The sequence below is a fragment of the Electrophorus electricus genome, chromosome 2 (genome assembly GCF_041902795.1).
Source record: "Electrophorus electricus isolate QZ-2024a chromosome 2, ASM4190279v1, whole genome shotgun sequence".
Lineage (NCBI taxonomy): Eukaryota > Metazoa > Chordata > Actinopteri > Gymnotiformes > Gymnotidae > Electrophorus > Electrophorus electricus.
In genome coordinates, this window is record NC_137498.1 from 27,239,841 (window position 1) to 27,265,784 (window position 25,944).

At 35.0% G+C, this 25,944-nt stretch overlaps 1 protein-coding gene across 2 annotated transcripts; it reads left to right on the forward strand.

The window, feature by feature from the left end:
• Window positions 1-25,904, forward strand: LOC145651305 (uncharacterized). Of its 2 annotated transcripts, none has more exons than XM_081697518.1 (18): window positions 1-93; window positions 202-251; window positions 3,000-3,147; window positions 3,238-3,342; window positions 4,717-4,809; window positions 6,536-6,607; window positions 6,739-6,822; window positions 13,882-13,974; window positions 14,121-14,219; window positions 14,571-14,663; window positions 14,872-14,967; window positions 18,606-18,707; window positions 19,651-19,794; window positions 20,809-20,910; window positions 21,012-21,104; window positions 21,251-21,337; window positions 21,975-22,052; window positions 24,973-25,904. In XM_081697518.1, exons 2-18 carry the CDS (start codon window positions 203-205, stop codon window positions 25,052-25,054), a joined length of 1,620 nt encoding a protein of 539 aa, XP_081553644.1. In that variant the 5' UTR covers window positions 1-93; window position 202; the 3' UTR covers window positions 25,055-25,904. The 2 variants fall into 2 exon arrangements, with proteins under 2 accessions (XP_081553644.1, XP_081553653.1); XM_081697527.1 differs by having other exon boundaries at window positions 6,551-6,607.
• Window positions 25,905-25,944: the final 40 nt, after the last annotated feature.

Below are 25,944 nucleotides of genomic sequence, written 5' to 3' on the forward strand. Positions count from 1 at the left end.
TCTCTCTCTCTCTCTCAGGTATATAAACACAAGTGTCCTCTGCCAGTAGTTTCCACTGTGATCACATAAATGTTTGGAACAGGAAGAATTTAAGTAATCTGAAGATATTTCTTAAACTGGTTGTTATATACGTAGAGTTCTTATAAAATATATTGCCTTTTACCTAATGTTGTTTTTATGTTTTCATTGCACTTATTTCAGGATGAAGAAACTCTTGGTTGTTGTGAGCCTTGCTGCATTTCTGTCTTGCGGTGAGTTGTGTTACCATTGACAGAATTCTTTAAAGACAAATTTTATGTAACCATTTCCAGTCTATGCAGAACATTGCACTTTTGGCACAGGATGGCAAAGCAGAAAAAAAGCTTCTTGAGTAAATATTGTACATTGCGGAGACAATATATACATACCATTTTTATCAACAGAATCAGTTCTTTAAGATCATATAAATGATATATATTTATATTTAAATCCACTTTAACCCATATTTAAACAAAGTTTTAAAATGAACTGAAAAATTGTCAAAATATCATTGTAATTGCCACAAACGTTGTTACATAACTAAAACACATATACACCATGAAGAGGCTGACACACTAAACAGTTTTTAAACATTTTAAAATCTTTTAAAATAATTTAAAAATATATTAGCATACATGTGCCTCCTCCACTAGTAGGAGTGGAGCATGGGGTGGACTGACCCTCCAGCTGTCTCAAAATAATAAATGCACATTTCATCATCTTTTAATAAATTAGACATGTATATTAAAACATTTTGAATTCCTCTAGCAAAACTGTTAAAGCCTCATTTTAAAGTGTGGCACTGAACATTGAATTAGCAATAAGGTGGTCAAGAAAGATGCAAATCTTAGAGAAATATTTTATAAATCAGACCAACCCTTTACAAAAATAGTGACTGAAGATACCACTTTGAGAACCACGACAGAAGTTTGGATGCATAGTTGCTTCATCACATGTTCATGTTCAAACCTACACTATATGGACAAAAGTATTGGGACACACCTCTTAATCATTGAATTCATGTGTTTAATTCAGTACTATTGCCACAGGTACATAAAGAGATGACTGAATTTGAGTGTGTTATTGTAATAGGATTACACCATGGCAACAATGTCAGTTTGCAAAATTTCTTCCTTGGTAAATATTCTGTAATCATCTTTGTGTGGTATTATTGTGGAAGCATTTAATAACCACATCAACTCAGCCATGAAGTGGCAGACCACATAAAGTTACAGAGTGGGATCACTGAATGCTGAGGCACATAGTGTGTAAAAGTTGCAAACGATCTGCTGACTCAAGTTAGCATTAACATCAGCACAAAAACTATGTGCCAGTAGCTTCTGGCAGGGGTTTCCATGGCCAAACATTGGCATGCAAGCCTAACATCGCCAAGAACAATGCCAAATGTTGGGTGGAGTGGTGTAAAGCATGCCACTACTGGACTATTGTGCAGTGGAAATCATGCTTCACTATCTGGTATTCTGAAGGATTAGTGTAGGTTTGGCAAATACCAGGAGAACTTTAACCACCAATTGTAAAGTTTGGTGGAGGAGTGATACTATGGGGTTATTTTTCAGGGGTGGCCTAGACCCCTTCGTTGCAGTGAAAAGAAATTTTAATGCTTTACATTTTCAACAATTGTATGCTTCTAAGTTTGTGGGAACAGTTTGGGGAAAACCCTTCTGTTCCAGCATGACTGTACCACAGTGCACAAAGCAAGGTCCATGAAGGCATGGTTGGGTGAGTTTGGTGTTGAAGAAATTGAATGGCCTGCACAGCATCTTAACCTCAACCCCATCAAAAACCTTTGGCATCATTGTTTGACCTCACATATGTTCTTCTGGATGAATGGGCAACAGTTCCCACAGACACAATCCAAAATCCTGTAGAAAACCTTCCCAGAATAGTGGAAGCTCTTATAGCTGCAAAGGGGAGACCAACTCAATATTAATGCCTGTGGAGTTAGAATGGGATATCATAAAACTCCTGTAGATTGCCCAATATTTTTGTCCATATAGTGTAGCTACCTGTTGTCTTATAACTTTGTCATTTGTCAGTGTAAAACTATTAACCATTTAGCTAACGAGATGAAACAGAGCTTAAAAGGATCTATTAAAAATCTACATGGATGCAACTTCTGTTAAAAGTGTGTAACTGGCCTGTTTGACAAACTGAACGTAGAACATCAGTCAGCATTGCCTCAGCTATGTTGTGTCAAAATGTTAGTGCTTGTATATAATTTCTTACAGAATTAATAGGTGTTCCCAGCAAAAATATGAAAAAGTCACAAAACTTTGAATATTTTGAAAAAATATTTTACCTCTATAAAACTGATGGCATAAAAACTGAAATTACAATGATCTCTTCTCAGGCATCTTCTATGAGTGTAGTAGGCCACCCCCTCAAACATATCATTACCTATGGAAACCGCTTTGTAATGCAAACTCTTTAGCCAATGACATATTGTCAGTTTACAGATTGAAAATTGGTGATTGGAAAGCTGAGATTCAATGACTTAAATCATAATTTTGTTTTCTAAATTTGTGGAGACCAGAAAGGGTTAAGAGTGTATATCACAAAGGCTATGTTCATATTATAATCTTGACATTTGGTTCTGCTTTTAAGAAAATCATGAATAATGCTCATTAATTTTATATTTAAATAAAATATACACATTTTAATACACATTTTACATGAAATACAGTGTAGTGGGTGGAACATGCTAGTGGGTATGGCATACCTTAAATGCCACTTTTGAATATTTAATGCTGCAGAAGAATATAGAGGGAAGTAACTAGATATGTTGCGACATATAGTTGCTATAACCACTTTATTGGTTGCCCCTAAGAGACACTTATTACACATGAGCAAGTGAGCTAGTGTTGATTGCACTTACTTAAGATTAGCAATAGGAAAAAATGTGTGCATTTTTTTTAATGCGTGGGTGATCATTTTAATGAATAATATGAATCTTTATCAAGGAGTGGAGTGTTTCAGGATGTCAGATAAAGACTATGAGAACATTGATCGAATGTTGGATTTTGGAGCCCAAGTATTTTTGAGCTACTTGGACAAAGTCAGAGAAGTAACAGAAAGAATGGTAAGAAATAACCAGCTGAGAACAAACAGGTAAGATCAATATAACCTAATAGATGTTTTTGGATTGCAATAATTAAATCAAAGCATTGATACTTAAATCCCCAATTTGTTATTATACAGAATTGCAATCCAGGGCTACTGGAATTGCTTCAAAGAGACAGCCAATAAAATCAGTGTTGAGGAAAGAGGTAAAGGTGTACAGGATGATTTACTCATAACAGTACGGTAAGTCCAGTGTGTTGGATCCAAGATTAAGAGGGACTAAAAAATAACTATCACATTTTAAATTTGATTTCTTTTCTTTCTTGCCAACACTTGGATGCACCTCCTTTGTTGTTATGAACAATTTGTCTATTACCCTTTAGCCCCTTGTTCCTCACTGCTCAGTTTCTGACCACAGAATCACTTGGTACCAAATATTATTTAGAGAGTACATCACTCTCTATGCAGGGTAATAGACAGCATAATTTTAACTGAAGATATTTCCTTTTTCTTTCTTTCTTCCTGATATTTGTTTGTCTTTTGCTGTAGGGGTGGCTTTGTCTTGAGCTCTACTAATTATCTTTGAGCATTTTTTGTGAAGTGAAAGTAAACTAAACTGAGATTAAGCTTTGTATATACTTAGAAATATGTAAGCTTTGTTTGTATTTACTTATATGTACATCTGCATGTTTTTTTTAAAATACAAATTTTCCATATCCAAAAGCCTATAAATATCAATGTTAACCATGTTACTATAAGATAACTCAAACACTTAATGATAGCATCAGCATGCTACATTTAAACAGCTTGCTATAGAAATAATAATAATAGTAATAATATAATTAAAAAAAAATTGTAATACACATTTTATACATTAACAATGCAGCTCAAAGTTGCATTACTTGAGTCTTGACTCAAGGGTTAAGTCTTGAGACTTACTTTGCCTTGCACATGTGACTTTGAAGACTGTACTCACCTCCCTCAAATGACATGTAAATGCATCCATACGCTCTGAGCTGAAGTGTGCATTTGTGTGGAACTAAAAGCTAGGAAGTTGTAATCATGCTGATGCCTATTTAGGAGTTATGCTTGTAGCTGAGGAGTTTTCTTTATTCTTATGCTTCAGGATAATGATAAATCTCAAATGACACAAATATACTGCCAATGAACAATTTTCTTTTTTCCATACCACTGTTGTTGTATACAACTTGATTAGCAGCCGTAAACACAACTATAGGCTAAAGCCAACTACTGGAATAACTCATTTAACCTTTCTCAATTGAGATAGTAGTAGGAAGGAATATTTGAAATTGAATATTCCCCTCCTACAATTATCTCAATTCCAGTAGCTTAAATGAATTTTTCCAGTATGGCTTTCAGTCTCATCATAGTACAGAAACAACAGTTCTTAAGAGCACTTATTAAAGTTAATTACCTTAGAGTGAACCAATATGCAGATAACTTATCCATACTGGTTATTAGATATTAGCAATGGTTTTGATAGAGAACCATAATACACCATGTGGAGGTAAAACACTGATATTTATTTATTTATTTATTGGGTGGGTGTGTTTCTTGTTCATGGAAGACCATTTTTTCTTATTTTTTAATTCATAGCACTATCAGAAGACTGGTTTTACACTACAAGGATGATGTACAAAACACAGTACACTTGTTAGCAACAGAGAAGAGTCTTCAACAGTACTTACCGTAAGTGTATCTACCTTGCACTTCATGTACATATCTTTTTATCTAGTCTAACTTTTTGTTAGCAAGTTATAAAATTGGGACATTAAAATAAAGTATATTGATATATTTCATTCCATGACCTAAAAATCCAAAACACTGAAATATTCTGGTGTTACATAACCTGCAGAACCTGCATATGACCTACACATCAGGGGTAACAGCTTCTCATTTACAAAGCATTTAATGCCTGTTTAGCCTAAAACGCCAATGAATAATTGTGGTGTACCTGAAGCTTATAGCTAATAGATTTATTTAAAAGGGGCAAGAAGCATGACAACATTTTGAACAATTTGTTGCAACTAACTAAAGGGACAGTAGTGCTTTGAAATGAGTGCCTTACAATTTTCACACAAAGTGCAAAACTGTTGCAACCCCCCCCCCCCCCCCCCCCCAAAAAAAACTTCATGTTCCCAAAATTAAATTAAAAGATATGGAGAGTAATTCTGAAATCACAAATTTTATGAAAACCTAAACTTCTCTCTACAAGATAGGATTTTGTAAGGATTTATTTTGTTATAGGATTTTGTTGTATTTATTTAATACACCTGTCATTCTACAGAATATTAGGAAATTATAAGCCGTCTATTTAAAACTAAACCCACAAAAAAACAAATCATGTCATTGTGGACAAAAGCCAAACAATGTAGGACAATAAGTAAAAGGACTATGCAGCATAACTAAATGTCGAATTGTCTGGCAGCCATTTCAGAATATGGTATGGAGCAGGTTATGGGACACCTATATTAGTGCTGAAATAATAAACATTTTAAAAAATGAATTCAAGTAAATTAAGTAAAAGTAAGGATTTATAGAGGGCCAATGACAGTTTTAAAATTTCATTTATTTAAATAATTCCTAAATAGTTATGAGATTAACAGATGGCACACAGATGTTTTTAATTAACAAGTATTATCATTCTCAAGTTGTTTCCTTGTTCAAAACAAATACTATGCATATGAAAAGTGTTTATATATATATATATATATATATATATATATATATATATATATATACACACACACACACACACACACACACACACACACACACACACACACACACACACACACACACACACGCTATCCCTAACCCATTAGATTTGTTGTTTTAGAATGGCATAATGACCATATATAATTAATTTGTATATAATTAATTATAATTAATCTTTTTATAACCAGAAAATACATTTGCATTACAGAATTAAAACACACACACACACACACACACACACACACACACACACACACACACACACACACACACACACACACACACAAACACACATACACATGCCCCAGAAAAAAACTGCTATAGGCTACAGTGGCAAGTGTTTAGTAGGAACCTGGCTCTCTTTAACCTAAATGGAATAGAACTTGAATTAAATGGTAACAGAAGATTACTTAAGAAAACTTCAGGACAGTCTCCCCAAAACATTTAACGATGTGCTTAATACCAAGGGAGGTCACACTGAATACTGACTTTTACTTGTAGAAGGCATATCGTTCTGAAAATGTTTTTTTTTTTAACTTTACATTATGAGTACATATTTCCTCTATTTTCAGTTTGAAGTGATATTTATATATCATATATTTTGTATATACCATTACAAAAAAACCCCAAATCTAATATTGGCCTAAGAATTTTGCACAGTATTATATAACAACTCATAAAAAGTCTGCAATTACAGCAATTTCTTCAACAGGACTGTGGACATGTTTCAAGGTATCATTGAAAGAGAGAAACTGAATGAGATCTGGGGGTAAGTAAGTTTTTCCTATAACACAAGGTCTCATTCCCAGGCAGTGATCTTGATGCCTTAGTTCTTTTCTAAATTAGTTTACTTTTATTAAGATCTCCTCTAAGATTATTGAACTGTTTTGTGTATCACAGATCTATGGAGTCATACTACTTTCCTGAAGCACCATCAATGAACAACAGTCCTTTGGAGTTCCTCTGTTACCTCCTATCCACTACGTAAGAATGTTTCTCCTTTTTTAAGAAAAAGTCATTAAATATTCTACAGACCTTTAAAAATTAAATAGAACACAAGAGAAGTACATGAGGTAAGTAGCACTTAAAACTTTGACCATGGTTGTTTCCATGCTTCTTCAGTGAATTGAGTGCAAAATATTTAGCTATTCCTCCTTCACTGTTATAGTTTTATTCATGAGTAGTGTAGATTGTAGCCTGATGATTCATGCACTAGGCAGCAGACAAAAAGGCTGGCCCGAGTGATCACTCTGAGATATTACCAAAATTCCACCATAATGACACTGTGTCTGTTCACCAACCTACAAAGAAGAACATATAATGCAGACCTACTACTTTCCGATCTTTGGTTGCCAGTATTCCCACAATTTGGACTATTTGCTGTGACTATAGGAAATGGGGATTGGATGTCATTGTTCTTTATGTGGTTCCTTGATCAGATGACTTGCTGCAGTCTGTGTCTTCTCCACATGTTTCATCCTGCCTGCTCATCTTGGCCTTGCTCAACTCTCGATCACTGCAGAAAGATAATGCTGCACTGCTTAATGACCTTATTTGTCAGCACAGTCTAGACCTAGTATTCTTAATTGAAACCTGGTAAGTGCTTGGTGAATACATCTACCTGAATATGGCCACTCCTCTGGGCTACAATTAATTTTGCATTCCTAGGCTATCAGGTAGGTGTGGTGACCTGGCGGTTGTATTTCTTGAAGGTGTGAGACTTCAGGAAAATGCAGGACACACTTTCTTTTCTTTTTCAAAGTTGTCTGGCTCTACTTCAAATGTAATTTTACTTGTTTATCAGCCCCCCTAAATGCTGTACAACTGTTTTCCTGTCAGAATTCAGTTCCTTTTCTACATCTCTGGTTGTGCTTAGAGACTTCAATATTCATCTGGATTCTGTCTTCCTTATCTGTGGACCTTTTGGCTCTACTGAGTTGTTTCGGTCTAACACAAGAGGTTGACTTCCCTACCTATGATCATGGTCATATTTTGATATAATATGCTCTACTAGATATATTGTAAACACTATATCTGGTTTATGTACTGGCATTTTTAATCATCTAATCATCACTACTATCTCTTCCTAACACTATACCCTGTTCTAAGGGTATTCTGTTCTAAGGGTATTCTCCTATCATACACCTTTTTCTGTCAACCGTTTGTCCTTCTTTGCATATCTAAAATTACTGATCTTTCAAAAATTAACATGCTCCTCTCCATTGATGACACCACTTCTCTCTATAATCTGTCTGTTTATGCTGTTCTGGAGATTCTGGATCCTGTGAAAATTAGATCCATGCCTGCATGGGTGCACTTTTGTCCCTGGTTCACTCTTAAGTTCTTCTCCTTGTTCACTTTTGTGCGCATTTAGATAAGAAAATTGGATTGAATGTGCATTCCCTTGCATACTCCAAATATTTAGCCAAATACAAGGCTGCTTTGAATGTTGGTCATACTTTTCTAATATATTAAATTGTGCAGGTCATAATTCTAAGCAGCTCCTTTTTACTGTTAATAAACTTTTTCGACCTCTCTCTGAGGCTGTGGCTGGCTCCCAGGAAAAATGTAATGCATTTCTCAAATTTTTTCAAGGTAAGGTTAGGACCATTTACCATGATCTTCCTAAGATTACTTTTTCTGATTTAAATCTGACATCACTCTTGTTAATTAGGGTATTCTCCAAGGATCTGTTCTTGGACCCTTGAGTTTTATCATCTACATTCTGCCCCTTGATGATATCATTCATCATCACAATCTTATATTTCATTGTTATGCTGGTGACACAAAGTTTTGTGAATATTAAACCTTCAGATGCATTCCAACCTCTAACTCTGACTCGTATTTGGGAACTAAATTCCTGGCTATGTATGAATTGTTTTTACAGCTTAATGCCTATAAGACTGACTTTCTGATTATAGGCATCTCTTCATTTTCCAATTCCATACCGGTTGTCAGTGATACTCCTGTAACTCCTTTCACCTCCTTGCACGTAATCTCGGCATTCTTTTTGACCCATCTGTTAATTGAACTGCAAATTAAAATGCTGACAAGCCTGCATATTTCCATCTCCATAATATCATCCACCTTCACTCGATGCTGTCTCTTAAAGTCTGAAATTCTGGTTCATGCATTAATTACATTCTAGGTTAGACTACTGTAATTCACTTTTCTATGGTTTACCATCTATTCCACTCTGCTCCTTCTCACCGTATACAAAATGCTGCAGCTAGAGTAATGGTCACCACTAAGAAATCTGCACATATCACATGTCTCATATATTGCAGAATTACTTCATCTATACATTCCATCTCCCACATTAAGGTCCTCATACAGGTCTCCTTACTATCTCTAGCTTTATGCTGTCCACCATGAGTTGCAGGTGATTTAGTGTTGCTGCACCCTCTTTGTGGTACTCCATCCCTACACCTATTTGAACCTGCTCCTCTCTTTCTACCTTTAAAACCCAGTTTATAACCTTTTATCTTAAATATTAGCTTAAACCATCTTAAAATCTTTCCTCTCAGTACTCCCACTCACCATCTTCCACTACTCCTCACTGAGCTTGACCAGGCTTATTTTTAATTTTTAAAAATAGTTTTTGTGCTAATTTTCTTATTTTGCTATGCAACCTTGGGTTTTTGTATATAAATCTAACCTATTATTAGGTTCCAATCACTAAAGTGCTTGGAACCCTTTTGTTTTTGTTAGGATTTTTCTTCTTATTCTTTTTCTCCCTTAGAATGAATCATGCAGATCAAACCTTAAGTCCTACAGACATGAAACTTTGTTAATAGTTAGTAGTCCCTCCTGCTACTCAGGCGCATGAGGCCAGCTCAATCAGACTACATGTGGTGCTATGGTGCACCCAAACACATTCCAGTCCACAACTCCTACACTTCGTCATAAAGTTTTTTTCTAGTGACAAGAACCCATAATCCTAGATTTTAAGATAATTTGCATAATACACAAAATTGCACATATATTTCAAGGTTTTTATTCAAAGCTATACAAATCTAGTATCTACAGACTCATATGAGTCTGAATTTGATTAATTATCAAAACATCTGGAAATTTCAACACTGCAAAAACTGAACATAGACAGCTCCAACCCATGAATGCTCAGACTAACAAGAATAGTTTACAAGATTGCTAACAAGAATGCTCATAGTGACACCAAACTTTACAGGCATGTTCCTGTAGGGGGCACACCTTTAGTAATGCCACACATGCATTACTAGGGGGCACTCTTAATAGCCACAAAACTATCCCACACACCTAGATTGTCAGATTAATGTGAAACTTGGTAAACAACATCTATATGTATGTATGGAACTGTGCCTACAATTAGGATACAATATCTCCAAAATGGTGGCTGCCAATCAGGTTTCTGTACACATTTTCCAGGCTTACCAATGGTCAGTCCACACAAAACGTGAATGATATAGTCTGTATACTGTAATCACTTTTCAGACAAGTCATAACACTTTGATGTGGACTGCAAAGTGTGATTCCTTAATTTTTCCCAAATTCCAGTAATATTATTAAATATACTCAAATAGAAAAATAAAGATGCAGAGTCAAGAATTATTGTCCAGAGAATGAAAAATCTTTTTTTCTGCACCACTCTGTCCTTGGTAAGATAATGAACCTTGTTTAGCCACAGAACTCTCAATAATTTTTCCCAGTACTAATCATGTTATTTCTCACAGGAACAGTCCAGTGAGATCTGCCCTAGACTTGCACAGAGGCTTTGAAACCACCTGCATCAAAGCCTCTGCTTTGCACTTACATACCCAAAAATTCCTCTGACATTAAGATACTCCAGAAACAATATTCATCTTTATGCTTTTAAACACAGTCTTGCACCACTCTGCACATGTTACAGAGAGCTTCAAATCCTATTATAATTAGATCACAGATTGCCTCATGAAAATACAGAATAATGTTTAGCCTTTCCTTTAGGATAAAGGATAAAGGACTTAAAAAGTTTGAGGAAATTAAGACATTGGGAGGCTCTACAGTGTAAAATAAATTAATTTGAATATAATTTCACTCCTTGTGTTTAAGCCTATATGTGGACTCTCTCTCTCTCTCTCTCTCTCTCTCTCTCTCTCTCTCTCTCTCTCTCTCTCTCTCTCTCTCAAACCCGCACACACACACACACACACACACACACACACACACACACACACACACACACACACACACACACACACACACACACACACAAACCAACCAACCCTATCACTAGAGTTCACCTAAATACTGCTTGATAGGTTTCAATATTGTTCAAAATAAGAGTTAGTGGAATGCAATATCTTAACAATAATTGCAAAGAACAAAGCCATTTTGTGGCAAATTGACAGGCTAACAGATATACAAACATCTAGCCAATTGTATGCAAGATGACCACTCAGTACAATAGCTATGTCACCATTAGGTGGTAACTCTTCAAAGTGTTGCAAAATGATAAGCTGAATTATGTACAAGTTAGATATCTTTTGACAAAAGGAGTACAAATTTAAACTGCATGGCTCAACCTATAAGAGACATCAAATACTTGTTCACAAAAATGTCTTGAAGCCCTCTACTAAGCCAGGTTTTTATTAATATATATGACACAGTATAACAGTTAATGGAGTTTAATGATATACTATATAGAACAGCACAGTAAACAAGGCTACCCAAGTGCACTTGCAGTCATATTATCATATAATCAATGCTGGCTATTACAGCAGCACAGTACAATTCTTTTCTTTTTATACCATCAACAAAAACTAAACTTTAAAATTCACCACTATTTCACATTAGACCAAACATGCCAGTTTGTGCATTGTAAACACCCTGACTTCTCTTTAAAACAAAGAGACAGGCTATTTTTCACAAAACATTCACAAATGTGATTTAAAAATGTCAAAACCTCAGTTCAGGCTAAGCCAGACACATGCACGTAGCCTCTCACTCCATCTTGTAAAAACTAACCAGTTGTAACAGTTACTGAAAGTTAATTCCATACATTAACACTAATTCTATGGCATCCACTATTTGCAGTGTGGTGAAACAAACAATAGATCAGCACTGATCAGTTCAATTTTAGACCATCATCAAAAACTCAGTCACCAGTCTAGACATAGACTATACGTCTATGTCTATACATTCTTCTTAAATTCGCAAGCACCTCTTTCCAATTTCCAGTTCATCAGAAAACTTTATTTCATTGACACCTAACCTCAGCTACCGTTTTCACTGCATCCTCAGGAAATAATAGACAAAGTCAGAATGTCACGTGTCTATGGTGTGTAGTTTCTGTGTCTGCTTCATTTCAGACTTGCACGACTGTGCTTGGACCTGGAATTGCCACTTTCAGCTATATGTTTTATTATTATTATTATTATTTACTATTGGTAGACTGCAAATAGCTCTCTTTGCGAGTGCCAGAAGGTACTGAGTTGCTTTGATTGTATATCTCAAGGCTGCATTACTTCAGTGATGTAGAGAGAATTCTGAAATGGGCCTAGTTTTGGTCTAATCTACCCTGCAAATCTGAAATTGTTGCACAATAGCAGAGAGCTCTTATTTCTGGATGTGAAGATTGTAGAGGCATTTGCAAATGTTCAGCAGTGTTGGAGAAGTGAGAGATGAAGTTAATACAGCCCAAGGCTCCATCATGAACAGAGAAACCCAAACCATAATGGAACAATAGGGTCCTTAACTGATTTGGCTCCTCTTCTCACAAAGGAGACAAATCCACAGCCTTAATTCTCTGCTGAATGACACATGCTTCTATCTTGGAATGCTCAGCAGCTGCAACTGCTTTGACCTCCACAGCTCCTGATGGCAAACTCACCACAAAAATATCAGCATGCCCATCCTAGCATGTGGTCATCATTAGTCTCCACATTTACAATTTACAAAGCTAACAAGCCCACAGGGAGGCCTGGGTTCAAGGACCCCAACAAAACAGAACTGCTAGCTGAATGATAGGGACAGGTTGTAGCCCCCAACAATATTGTACCCACGGAAACCAATAATAGCTTGCAGGTGAGGCAACTGACAAGACAACCCTCTCTGCAAGACCCAAAGTGCTGCCAAAGGTCTGTAATTACCACTGACCACCATTGACCCAGTGTCTAACAAACATAGCACACTAACACTGGCAATAAGAAGGTCTATATTAACTCAATTGGTCAGAGAAACATTATAAAATTGAAAAAAAGATCAGTGACTATAATGATAGTATCTAGTTATAACAAGAAGTTTACCATAACTGTGTATCTTTTAGTCCAGGCATGGATGACCTAGTGCCATAATTCTGATGGCAAGTAACTGTAAAATGATGCACAGTGTAGAACAGAGAACACAGAATTGGCTCAGGTCCAGTGCGCTACTGTCCACAACATGCATAACATGGTGTTCTCAGGTGAGCTAAACCAGTTACTCATCTGTGCTAGTCCTAATAGCCATGTAACAAACCTCAGTAACCCCACAAATTGCAATCTAATGATTTGTCAGTCACTTTGAGCAAGGGAGATCTCACTTAAAAGCATTGCTTAATGCGAGTTGTGAATGCGAGAAATTGAAAGCCACCAGTAACATTGCTAAGTGTGTCTTTTGTCCCACTGTATTGTCTGTATCACAGAAGACTTTTTAATTCGGTGATCATAGCAATTTATACACTGAGTCATGTATAATAATTGCTGTGTTTTGTGTGTGTTAGAAAGTGTGTGCATGCATGTGAATATATCGTGTGTACCTATATTTCTAATTTGTGTGTATGTAATATAAATATGAAAACATGTTATTTTCATTTATGCTGTTATATACATTATGAATACACAACGGAACAGCTCAATTGATTCCACATTGCACAAACCAGGGTGGAATAATTTTGCACGTTTTTGATTTTTTGAACAATCATGTGTTATGCTTGTCTGAATTCTCTCTGGGTGGTTGTTATTAACAATTTAAAAAATCCCAAATAAGTTTAACTTTGTATTCAAACCTTTCTCAACACTGAGACATTTTCTTTGCATCCAACAGCACTATAGAAACATTTTTAGTGAATGTCTTTAAAACTGGTATGGAGGTGATTTCACAAATTAGAACAATAAATTTTGAAGAAGTGAGGGACAGGTAAGACCAATACTTATCAATTATATTTCAAATATTGTAGAAGTACATAAAGTGTTTATTTGTATAACCTCAATTTGACTTCTACAACATTCAGACACCTTTCTGACATCCAATTTTCCATGTAAACATTGCTGTTTGTTTGTAAGCCTACAGTCTACTTGGAATGAAATCAGCAGGAAGGCCACTGAATTTAAAGCCTTAGAAATAGAAAAAGGGAATGATGATGATTTTCTTCTAGCAGCAAGGTGAGCAGTATTTGTCTTGATCACCTTTATTTTGTTTTTAAAAATTATACATGTTTTACATTTAAAACTCAGTGTCACTTGAGTCCTGAATTTAATTTTTATTTAAAGAGGATGGCCTATTTAGATCAAATTCCAATAAAGGTATTATATACTTATTCAAATCAGTCGATCATGATAATGGGATTTACTGTTTGGATTCATTTTAACAACATTATATGTAGTTGCCGATTTATCAGCATGCTACTTCTAGAGTGCATGTTAACATATAAAGTGAAACACATTGGTTGAACTAACAGTATGCTTCACATGCATAGAGATCCAAATTTGACTTTGCTTTCTTATACTTTGTAGTGTTGCTGCTAGAGTTTTTGTTTTTTGTCGGGAGGCATTTTTGAATTACACTGAAACTCCAGAGTTTATAGAGAAATTTGAAGAGAGTGAAAAGTAAGTTTGGCTCTTTTTAAAGTGCTACTGTATTAAAGCAAAAATCACAGTAGGATGGAAGCAGAAGTTAAAATATTGTGCAATGTGGCTATTTCTACAGCATTTCCAATTTTCTGGGTGAATTATACTATATTAAGCTGTAAATCTACTTGGAATTTACCTGAATTTGATGAAAGAATGTTAGAATAACGATGATTTCCTTTCACAGAGTATTACAAAGTGAAAAGTTTTCAGCAGTGTATTATGAAATGGAAACAATGCTAACCCCATTATTTCAATCAGATTTGATCTTTGAAGTTATGAGGTAAGAAATTCTCAAATGTAATTTCAACATCAGTCAGTGTCCAATCAGTTTATGACACAAACCTTTGGGGGAAAAAATCAGGTGTGAATGGTATTGACCTTTCGCATGGGTCATAGGGAGATGAAGGAGCACAATTAATAAGTCATGTTTCAAGGTTCCTACTGTACTTACCCAACCAAGTTCCATGCAGGCAAGCCTTTCATTTTGTATGTTGATAGCATCTTTTCAGATTTAGGGTCTTGTGTATAAATACTTACACAAATCTAACGCTGAAATGTGGGTTTATGCATGAAGCATGAAGATGGATACCCATGTGAGTCTGATTCCTCTAAAGGTTTCGTCCTAATTTGTGTCTCAGAGTTTTTCCTCTGGATTACTCATTTGGAACTTTGGGGGAGTTAGGTGTTATGTAAAGCTGCTTTTGAAGCAACATTGTTAAAAATAGTATAAATATGAATTGAATTGAAACTGGGAAAATATGTATGCAAGACATTTTCAGATTTCTGAAAATATGTGTACATTGGCACCTTCTGTTTATGCATCTCAGTCAATGTGAAATTGAGTGTACAAGACTCTCACTACACTGTATAATACCAGATGTTAAATAGTCCATGTTATGTAAAGAATAGAATGGCATTACAAATGATAAAATGTGAACTAACACACAGAGAGAAAAAAAAAAAAAAATTCAAGATATTTTATTCAGATATTTTGGCAAAACTTTAGAATTAATAATCCCATATATATTAGGTTGATCCCTTGCACACTTTTAAAAATCATAAACACTAAGAAAATATCTATTAACAAAATGATTTCTTTTCATCTGAATCTCATATGAGCTTAATATGGCATAATATACTGAAACAACAGCTTGTGAAATCCAAACCTTGTATCGTTTATTTGTGTATTTATTTATATATTTGTCACTGTATCTTGTTGACCTTATATTTACACTGACCTCATATTTATAGCTCAGTGAAGTAGGAAGGCACAAATGACCTCCAAAAAGACAAGATAAGAATAATTGGAAGGCTATTTCTGTCATTTTTCTCTTATGAATTTCTAGCATGGCTTTTTCTTTTTGTAAATTGTAATCAGCATGTTACACAGATCAGATTGTCAACTTCTGTAGTGGAAGCTAATGCACCCTAGTGGAGAGAGGTACACTAAAATTATTTTTAGGCCTTCACAAATTTATATTGTGAATATATTATATTCATGAAGATCTAAAACAGTACAGAATTTAAAGAAACATTATACAATTTAAAGAGGTCTAATGGATAATACATTAACCAATTAAAGTCAATTTTAGCTGCTTGTCCCAATTTATATGTCCGACAATGCAACATTAAAGCAACAACAATAGTGGTGCTAGTAATCTTTCCTTGAAATGCAAATTACATGAAAGAGCCACTGCCAAGTGTAACTTGCTTCAACGCTCAGTGGTACAAAGCAGGTTGAGTATTCAATGAGTATTCATTTTTATTCAAAGTAATCCATGTATCATGCAAATTGTTGAGAAACAAACTTGATGAAGGCATAACATACGACCCCCCCAAGAAAACAAAGAACAGGTAGGCAGACAGGAGAAAACCAGGGTAAGACTGCAAAGACTGTAACAAGGTGTAAATACACTAGCTTTGTTTGTTGTCATTTGTCGATGCTCACTACTATCCGGTGTTGCTAAAATGAAGGACAAGTTTTGTGTCTGGCTCCTCTCAAGAGAGTCCAATATGAATTATATTAGAGGTTGTATAAACATACTATTGGTAATTTATCTTAAATTATCACTTGTTGTGATATTTACTGACTTTAATAAATTGTCAATCAGAATAAGTTTAATTGGAGCACTACCCTGATTAGTATGGTGAAAATTAATTAATTGTAATTATTTAATTATAATGTATTAATGATTTTTAATTCAATCTCAAATTGCAAGTTCAACAATGTGATTATTTCTTATCTACCAAAAATTAGAATATCACTCTTGAATCACAAGCATAGCAACTAAGGGTATGTTTATTAAATAAAGAGAGATAGAAGAACATGCACAGAAACCATTAAGATGTTAATAATGACCAGATATATTGATTTCATTGAAATCACTATAGAAAAACAATGTAACAAACAACATAACAAACAAAAGTAACCCAAACAAGATACATGGTGGACAGAGCATGGCTAAACAAATTAATGAATAATAGAAATGGAAAGAACAACAACAACAACAAAATGACAACAAAAAGCTGTTGTTTATGCAACATGAGCGAGAGAGTGACTGACACAGAGTAGAATACTTATCAATCTAAACAACAACAACAACAAATCAACCAAACAAATAAACAGATGAGCACACAAAAACCAAAAGGAAGAAAAACAAACTGAATCAAAATAAGTAAAATATTATAATCACTTTAAGTTGGTAGAGGAGCTAACTAGGTTGATACAGGCTACTTAGCTGATGGGAGGAAGGAGTTAACAGATCCAGTTCTAATGTGTAGAATAAGGTTCACCATGAATTAATTAAACAAATTAAAATAATCACACATTTCATAAAACAGTTGCATACCTCATGGTTTAGAATGAAGTTTACAAACCCTAGGATGGATGAAGCAATTGGATTTAATTCCTTTCCAACTTTCTTGAAGTTACAAACTACTGACTTTAATATAGCTTGTCTAATTGGTTTATATAACATTTCTGGTAAACACAATTAGGGGTGGTTAGCCATTTGTTTACAGTAAAACATGAGGCAAGCAAAATATAAGGGAATTATGAATAATAGAAAATGTTAATGAGCAAATAATTAAATGAATAAGAAAAGAAACACAGGACATATTACCAAAAAAAAAGGGAATATGCAGATGATACTAAGATAACCAGACCTTATTTGCTCATTATCATTGGAAGTCATTATAATAAAGTTCACCATGAATGAATAAAAAAATAAATAAATCATACATCCTGCTCCTGTAAATAAGTTCCTATTAAGTTTAATTTCTCCTTGGCTGGGCAGGACAATTTTTGCTTGTCCTGGTAACTTGGAGTCTGCTGGAATTTTAGGGTCATAAACAGGCTGGTAAAGGCATTACAGTATTTTTGCTCATGACAATTAGGAATGTCCTGGGAGAAAGGAGGAAAGAGTCAGTAAAATGGTCACGCAGGAATGATAAGCCTTGAACTAGGATGTTTTATAGCTGTTTGTTAAACCTCCCAGTGCCAGAAGGGTCCTGCTACATTGTTCAGGGGGCTGAAGGTAAAGAAAGCTCAATCTTACCAAAATCAAAGTTTCATCACAGGAATAAGCTGCAGTCTATATTCATTACACACTCAATGTTGATTTTCATTAAACTGTACTCCAAAATATTCTACAACATGTTCTTCAAAAACAATTTCACATCTCATTAGAATTTACCCAAGGGATTAAAAAAACGAAATTTTCTTTCGCAACATTTTATAGTGGACAGGACATGACAAAACATTTGAAATGTTTTCACATTAGGTCTGCTTTAATCATGTAGAGTATCTCAGCTGCATTTTCAGATGCATCATTCAATTTTGCTTTGTGAGATCTGTTTTGCTCAGCAATCAATTATAGTATGTGATGTTCATCGTTATCATGTTCTTTTCTTTTTTAGTTTACATTTTGATTATTTTGAGGCCATCTATAAGGCTATCTTTACTGTGTATAGTAAACTTCTGGATTTTGCAATCCGGGGCAGAGAATGGCAATCTACGAGGTAAGATTACTCCATTGTATTACATTACAATGACTTTTAAAGTCAAGGACTTGAATTACTGCAGTGAAGATTGCTGAGCAGGCCTCACTGACTATCTGAGGGATTGGGGTAACAGGTCTCAGCATGTCTTTATCCTGGGGTCTAATTTAATGGGAGACACAATATGGCAGAAATGGATGATCACAAAAACCTCTTTGCCTATGAATGATGATTATTGTTTTCATATTAAAGAAGTGATAAGATACATAGTGTGAGTTACATCTTTTTGGTAATGTGGATTAATTTTTTTTTGTTAATGTTACCTAGTGAGATAGCTTAAACAATTTACTTAGGTAGCTTCATGTTGCTGGTTTGTACTATAGTATGTTTGTGATATTGTGATGGAGATGAGTATTGTTATTACTAAACTGGCTAATATGTTGCATTTTGTTCACTAAGAAAATAATTGCAAACATGAGCTGCTGTTATAAACCTAGCAGGCATATTTAGGAGTGAGTAATGAAATATTCACATTTTAATGTCATGTCAATGATTACTTGTACACTGCAGTCAAGAACTTGAGTAAACAGTTATAAAAAGTTATAAAATCTTATAGTTTCTCACTCAAGAGTAATTCAAGTGTGTTTTAATCTCCTATGAGGAGCAATGTACCAAATAGCTGTATCTAATACTGAAGCTAAAGTTAAGAAATAAAATCTTAAGTGTTGTAAGGACTACTGTAGATGAAATATTTCACACCCCATTTTAAACAATATAACATGTTGTACTGTACAAAGGTCACAGGTTTGATTCCCAGAGACCACATGTACAGTCACTGATAAATATGAAAGTTGCTCTGGATAAAAGTGTCTGCCAAATGGTATAAATGATTAAGGATATAGAATTATAATTTCAGACTCTGAATGTACATTAACCATATATTCCTTTCTCCTAACACTTTTAGGGCCTTATCTAAGGTAATTCTACTTGTTGTTGCACACACTTATGAAAAGCTAGATCAACTGGATGTGTTCCCTATGATCAAAACACTACATTCTAGAGCTTCAGATATAGCCTACATTTTCAAAGAAGATTTTGAGACTTTCAGGTAAGAGTAACAATTAATATCCATTACTATGAAAAGACAGCTTGTCATTTCATATATTAGTTGATACTACTGCATAAAAGTTGCAGAAGAATAATAGTTATATCTTATTGTAATTTTATTTCATTACATCAGGTTATATTTGAATCCTGCCCAATGTATTTTAGATAAAAAAATAATTTAAATGCAACTGTCCCTGCTAGTAAATGATTGCTGTATGTCTGTATGTCTGTCAGTCAAACTGTGCCATGTATAGACATGTGAAAATACAGTGATTCAGTGATACAGGTCTTCATGCATCACCATTTAAAATGAATATTTTATGAAGTAGTACAAAAAAACAAAACAAAAGGAAATTGAATAAAACAATCAACTTTTAGATTGTTATGTATAGATCATTATAACAATAGGTGACTGGAATAATAGTTTAGACCAGCACTTAAAAAAAGTTTTTATTGTTTCTTTTGATTATTTTTTCCATAAGCAGCTAGCTAAATTCCTGATATGAGGTTTATGATTATTCATGGCTATAGCTGGAAAAAACCTAAAATTCAAAATCATGTAATATAAATTCCCCAATGTCAACTCTCAAGTTGCTCCAACCAAAGACACTGCAGTGTAAATGTTTACTCTCACAAAAATAATAGAGAAATACTGAAAAATTATTTCCAACAAATATCTGTTCACATCTGAAATACTATGGAAATACGTATTATTGAATTTGTTTTTCAGTTTTTCTCCCCCTGAATTCTATTTAAATATTGTACATAACATCTGGCTATGCAGTAGCCAAGGCACTTTGCTAATGCTCAACCTGACATTAGTCATTATGAAATCTCATCAGAGATCCCCTTGCATGGACACCAAGGGTAGTGCACATCTCTGCACTACTACACAATCATTTTACTAGATATGTCCTTTGATATGTTAAGTTTAATGTTTTAATTAACACATAAGGAAGTTAAATAATCCAGCAGTATTTCATTATGCATTGGACACTAATTCTCAATTCTCTAGAGGCCTAATCATAGACCACTGGGAACCTTTTAGAGAAGAGGCACGTAGGGTCCTAAAAGAAAAGAAAAGTAACCCAGATGGATCCCTGTGTCCAGGAGTACGGTAAGACATAAGATGGTCATGTATAAAATGTGCTAGAATGGTTTACCATAACTGGTTTAAAGATGTTACAAGCTTACTTATCTTTAGTTTTTCTCCATAAGAGCTACAGCACAGTTGTGGTCAAACTACTCAAATCAACTAATCAATAGCATTGGTGGGAACATTGATGATGATGAAGCAGAAAACATTTTAAAGTAAGTGCTGTGAAACATCTTGCACAGAATTCATCAGCATAAATTTCAAAAGCATTTCTGTTATCATATTGTGATTAATCTGTTTAGCCAGAAATAAGTATATAAGTCTGTGCTGATATTTTTCTTTTTTTCTGTGTGACTCACAGAAACTTGGAAAAAGTGAGGGCTACCTGCATTACAAAACTACTGGCTAGTGGAATAGTTACTCAAGAGGAGCTGGAAGAATCTCAAAGGTATAGAATTAAAGACTAGATTTTTTAAAAGGTGTTCTAAACCACAGTATGCAAATCCACAAATATATGTTGAAATTATGTTCACAAATTTGTGTTGACACCTTTCAGTTTATTGATTTAAGTCTCATACCAATATCATGCTTAAAATTCTCATTTAAAAATTATTCATGAAAAAGAGGTTTATTATTTGCCACTTTTGTAGTTCTGCTGTCTTCTGATTATTTGCCCTGTCATTATAAGAATAGGCATATTTCAAATGATATGGGCCTTTTTAAAATAATCTAAAAGCTGTGGGTCCATCAACAACATGTATATGAAACCCAGTGCAATTCAGTGGCAGTTTTGATTTTCTTTGACATTGATTATTTAGTACTATGTGTCTGATGTATAGTGGATTAAGAATGTATTCATACTTACTTAACCTTTACTTACTTCACTTTATTGTTTTATGGATTTGATTCTGAGTGGATATAATTGCCATTTTTACCCATCAGTCTACACTTAATCATGTATAATGCTAAAGTGAAAAGGTTTTTAGACATTTAAAAATTAATTAAAAATCAAAAACTGAAATTCACAACAATATTCAGACCCTTTGCTGTTGCACTCCAAATTATTATTTCTTTTCAATGTACAGAATCTTTGTAGAAGGACTTCTTGAACTCTGGGAAAAGCTAACTTTGAAAGATGCAAATGAGGTTAATGACTCATTGTGGTAAGAAATGTTTAATGTTTATTTATTAATCAATTGAAGAATTAATATGTAATTTAGGCACCATTTTACATGCATGTGTAAAAACCAATACATATTGAAATTTTCAAGTCATGTTATGCAATTATTGAAGATTTGGAGAAAGGCCACTCTTGAAACTTCACACTTCCTGCTCCCTATTTTTCTCATTAACTTCATTTTTTAGTAATGATTTTCACACACACCTGTCTCACATCCCTCACCTCTTAGACATTACTCTCACCTTTTGACCCTGTTTCATTTTTACATTTTTCCAACCTTAGTGAACCTTGAACTTGCCACATTGGAGGAGCTCTTCTCTGGTAGCCTATGTTTTGCATCCTCGGCTTTACCCTTCTCCACTGCTTACCTCTAGACAGTTGTTATGTTCCCTGCTACTCTTGTCGATCTTGCACTGCAAGACTCACCTTCTAGTTGCAGTTGCTGCAACTACATTTGGTTGAGGAGCTTTCCCTGCTTTGTATCCAAAACTGATGCATTAGGGATAGCAAGTATGAGGCCAGCACAACTTTAGCCCAGCTACATCCTCTTCTTGCACTTTCCTCCAGTCTTGTCCACTTTTTGTTTCCATGTGGATAATGGCAAAGCTTCAAAAAGTGTGGCAAGAAAGTTTTTTTTTTATTTGCTCATACAGTCCATAATTCAGAGCTGTTTGCTCTCTATTGCTGCTTCCCTGGAGGTAAACCAAGAGAATTTGTGTTACCATCACTCATCCTGAGATTATCACTACACTTCTTCCCCCAAGGCACAATATCACATCCTCTTCTATGTTGTCTATGCTACTGCTGCTCCTGCTGGTGGGAACCTTTCTGGGCAGCACCAGTTTGCCATACCACTAATTGCTTTTCTGTATTTTCTGTCATATTCTCTCTGTCTTCTGTCTTGTCTCATCTTTCCCTGCCTCTTACTTTCTCTCTTCTTCTCACAATAAACTTTCCCTTCCCTCTCTCATCGCAAGCCATTCCTGCCCACTTCATACCAAAAAAACATTTTTTTAAAATATATGTTCCCCTGCATTATTTATCCAGATTTTTGCATTTTTGGCTTCTCCTCATTCAGTACTGGGATGGCATTTTGATCGTTTACCAGGATGCCATATTCATCCCCACAGTATTGTAGTTGCTCACCAACACCACCCCACCTTATTTTGTGGCTTTGGTGATTTTTTACAGTGGTTGCTGGTTCAGCTCCCACATACCCTTCTGAATTCATCACCTGGGTGGATGGATCCACTGCCTCTCCTGCATTGTGAGAGCTTTACCTCACCTTACTGCCACTACGCTTTGTTGGGGGAGGATAATGGACTGTTGTCTTTCATCCTCTTGCACTTTTACAAGGTGGCCATTGTTAACATCAATAACAAATGGCACCAAAATCCTTTACTCTCCTTTTACTTTGCCTTATATGGCACTCTGTCAGTCTCTGGTCACATCAATGCAATTGGTTACTCTTTTGTGCTTCCAAGTTCAGAAATTTGGAGTGCTGGCAGACCGTCATCTGAAACCCACTCCTCTAATAATGTTCCACTGAACTCTCAGTTTGCATATATAATAAAACAGGTTCAGGATACCCTTCAAAATGCAGCAGCCCTGAAGACTTCCACATATTTGTTGGGCTGGAAGTGCTTTCAACTTTCAACACCTCACAATATTGCATTCATTGTGGATAGCTTAATCTCAATGTCTGCCTTCCTTATATAGAACAATGTTATTCTTTCCATCCATTCCTTCACCCTTAAAATCTGACCAGCCATGCTTAATTTCTTCGCCGAACTCATCAGTGGTTTTCTGCTGTCATTTTCCAGCCACCTGCAAATAAGTCTGCTCCTTAAAGGAATCCAGTTAAAAGGGCCTTGCTTACTGCATCACTGCCTCCTCATGACAACAGAAAATGCTACACTGTCTGTGCTCTCCTCTGAGGACACTTCTCATCAGCCACCTCCACCTCTCTTGAAAGTTACTTTCATGCCTTACTCTGGTTATTACAATGCACTGTATTCTCCTCCTTCTCAAAGACATTTGACACCACCTGTTGCTCTGACATAACTATCCTCAACCATGATACAATAACATTCACCAACATGCACAGCAAAATGGATAAACTAAGTAAGAGCACTTCTCATACCTGTTCTGGCTCATTCCATGTTCAGTCTGTATAAACCCTTGATATGCCATATCCAACTTAGTGCAAACTTTCCAACTATCTGACTTTCCCTTCAAAAAAAGTGGCTTTGTCATTTCCACCTCCACCTTTGTCAGTCTCTCCTTGAGCAGTTATCCATCTGACCAGTACTCAGGCCACAGGTACAATGCAGGAGCAATACAGCACCCTTCACATTCAGACAAGGCATTCCAGATCACACCATCAACGTCCTCAGTAGATGGTCTTCCCATGTCTACCATGGTTACATCAGTGCCCAAAGACCTCCAAGAAAAACAAAAAACAAATCAAAAGCAGATGTCAACAATGTGATGTGGGTCTGGCTTCGCCTATCTACAGAGATTGCCCAAAATTCAAGATTTAAGTTCACCCGAGCTCTCTCCTTCCACCAGTCATACACTTACCTTACATTTAATATGATAGACTTAAATATTGTATAAGCAATTACATTTTCTGGTGTTTCTTGAAACGATAACATTTAATATATTTTAAAAAAATCTTCAATTTGGCCTGTACCCAACTCAACAGCACCCCTGACTCATAGCTGCTTTTGGGTCCCATTGGGCACATGTCAAGATGCACACCTCTAACCCTAATAAACTAAATATCAACAAAATGGCTAAACAAAATCACTTATTTATGTATTTATGGTGCCATTATTTCAGTCATTTGTTTGTTGTGGTAATGTTCTATTTAAATAAATACTTTTTCTCTTTTTTTTCAGGGCCTTCTGTAAAGTGACACTGGCATTTCTAAATTTCATATATTCACCCCTGACTCATACATGGAATTTCATATCTGTGTGATTTGTCCATTTGGACCATAATGTCCATTTTCAAGAGGGTTTCAAGAGGGTTTAATTCTGGCAGCTGTGAAGGCCTTGTAATATGATTTGTTTCATTATCATAGTCATACAATGTGATCGAATGTGCCCTGTGGATGGGGAATCTATATCCTGGAAGAGAACACCCCCAACACAGAAATGGTTCATAACTAGATATTTAATGACTAAACAGAAAATGATGAATGATGTTTAATCTGAAAATATATCACCTTTTTCCACATCACTGTAGACCAGTAACAATGATTTTGCCAATTATTTTGTGCATTCACCTTTGTAATGAAGGGTTTGTGCAACATGACCCATATATAACATCCATCTCTAAGTAGATTATTGTTGCTGACTGTTTGAAAATATTGTGTATTGGCATTCTTAGACTATTCACAAATGGACAAAAGAAAACAATATTAAGTAAAGAATAAATAAATATAATGTGAAAGACAATAGATGAATATGTATGCATGTGTATAGGGTCTTCATCATAAAATCAACTACTATTTATAATATATCAGTTATGCAATGTTGCATAATGGGGTAGAGTCAAACAATGTAGTTGTCTGGAGAGATACATTTTAATATTATGCTTTAAACTGTTCAACAATACAATGTATTTATGCCTATAAAGAATTTCTCTGAAAAGACATTGTTCATAATATATTTTAAAGTAAATTAAAAACTGGGACTTTCAACTAGGACTTTGGTCTATTGGTTCTGTAACGCCAAACCAGTGGTGGTAAAGCATCCTGGTTCACAGCAAGAAAAAAATCCAAATAAACAAATGTAACATGTATAAATATACAAAATTAACATGTTAATATTTTCTATGTTAATACAAAATATTCTGACTAGTATTAG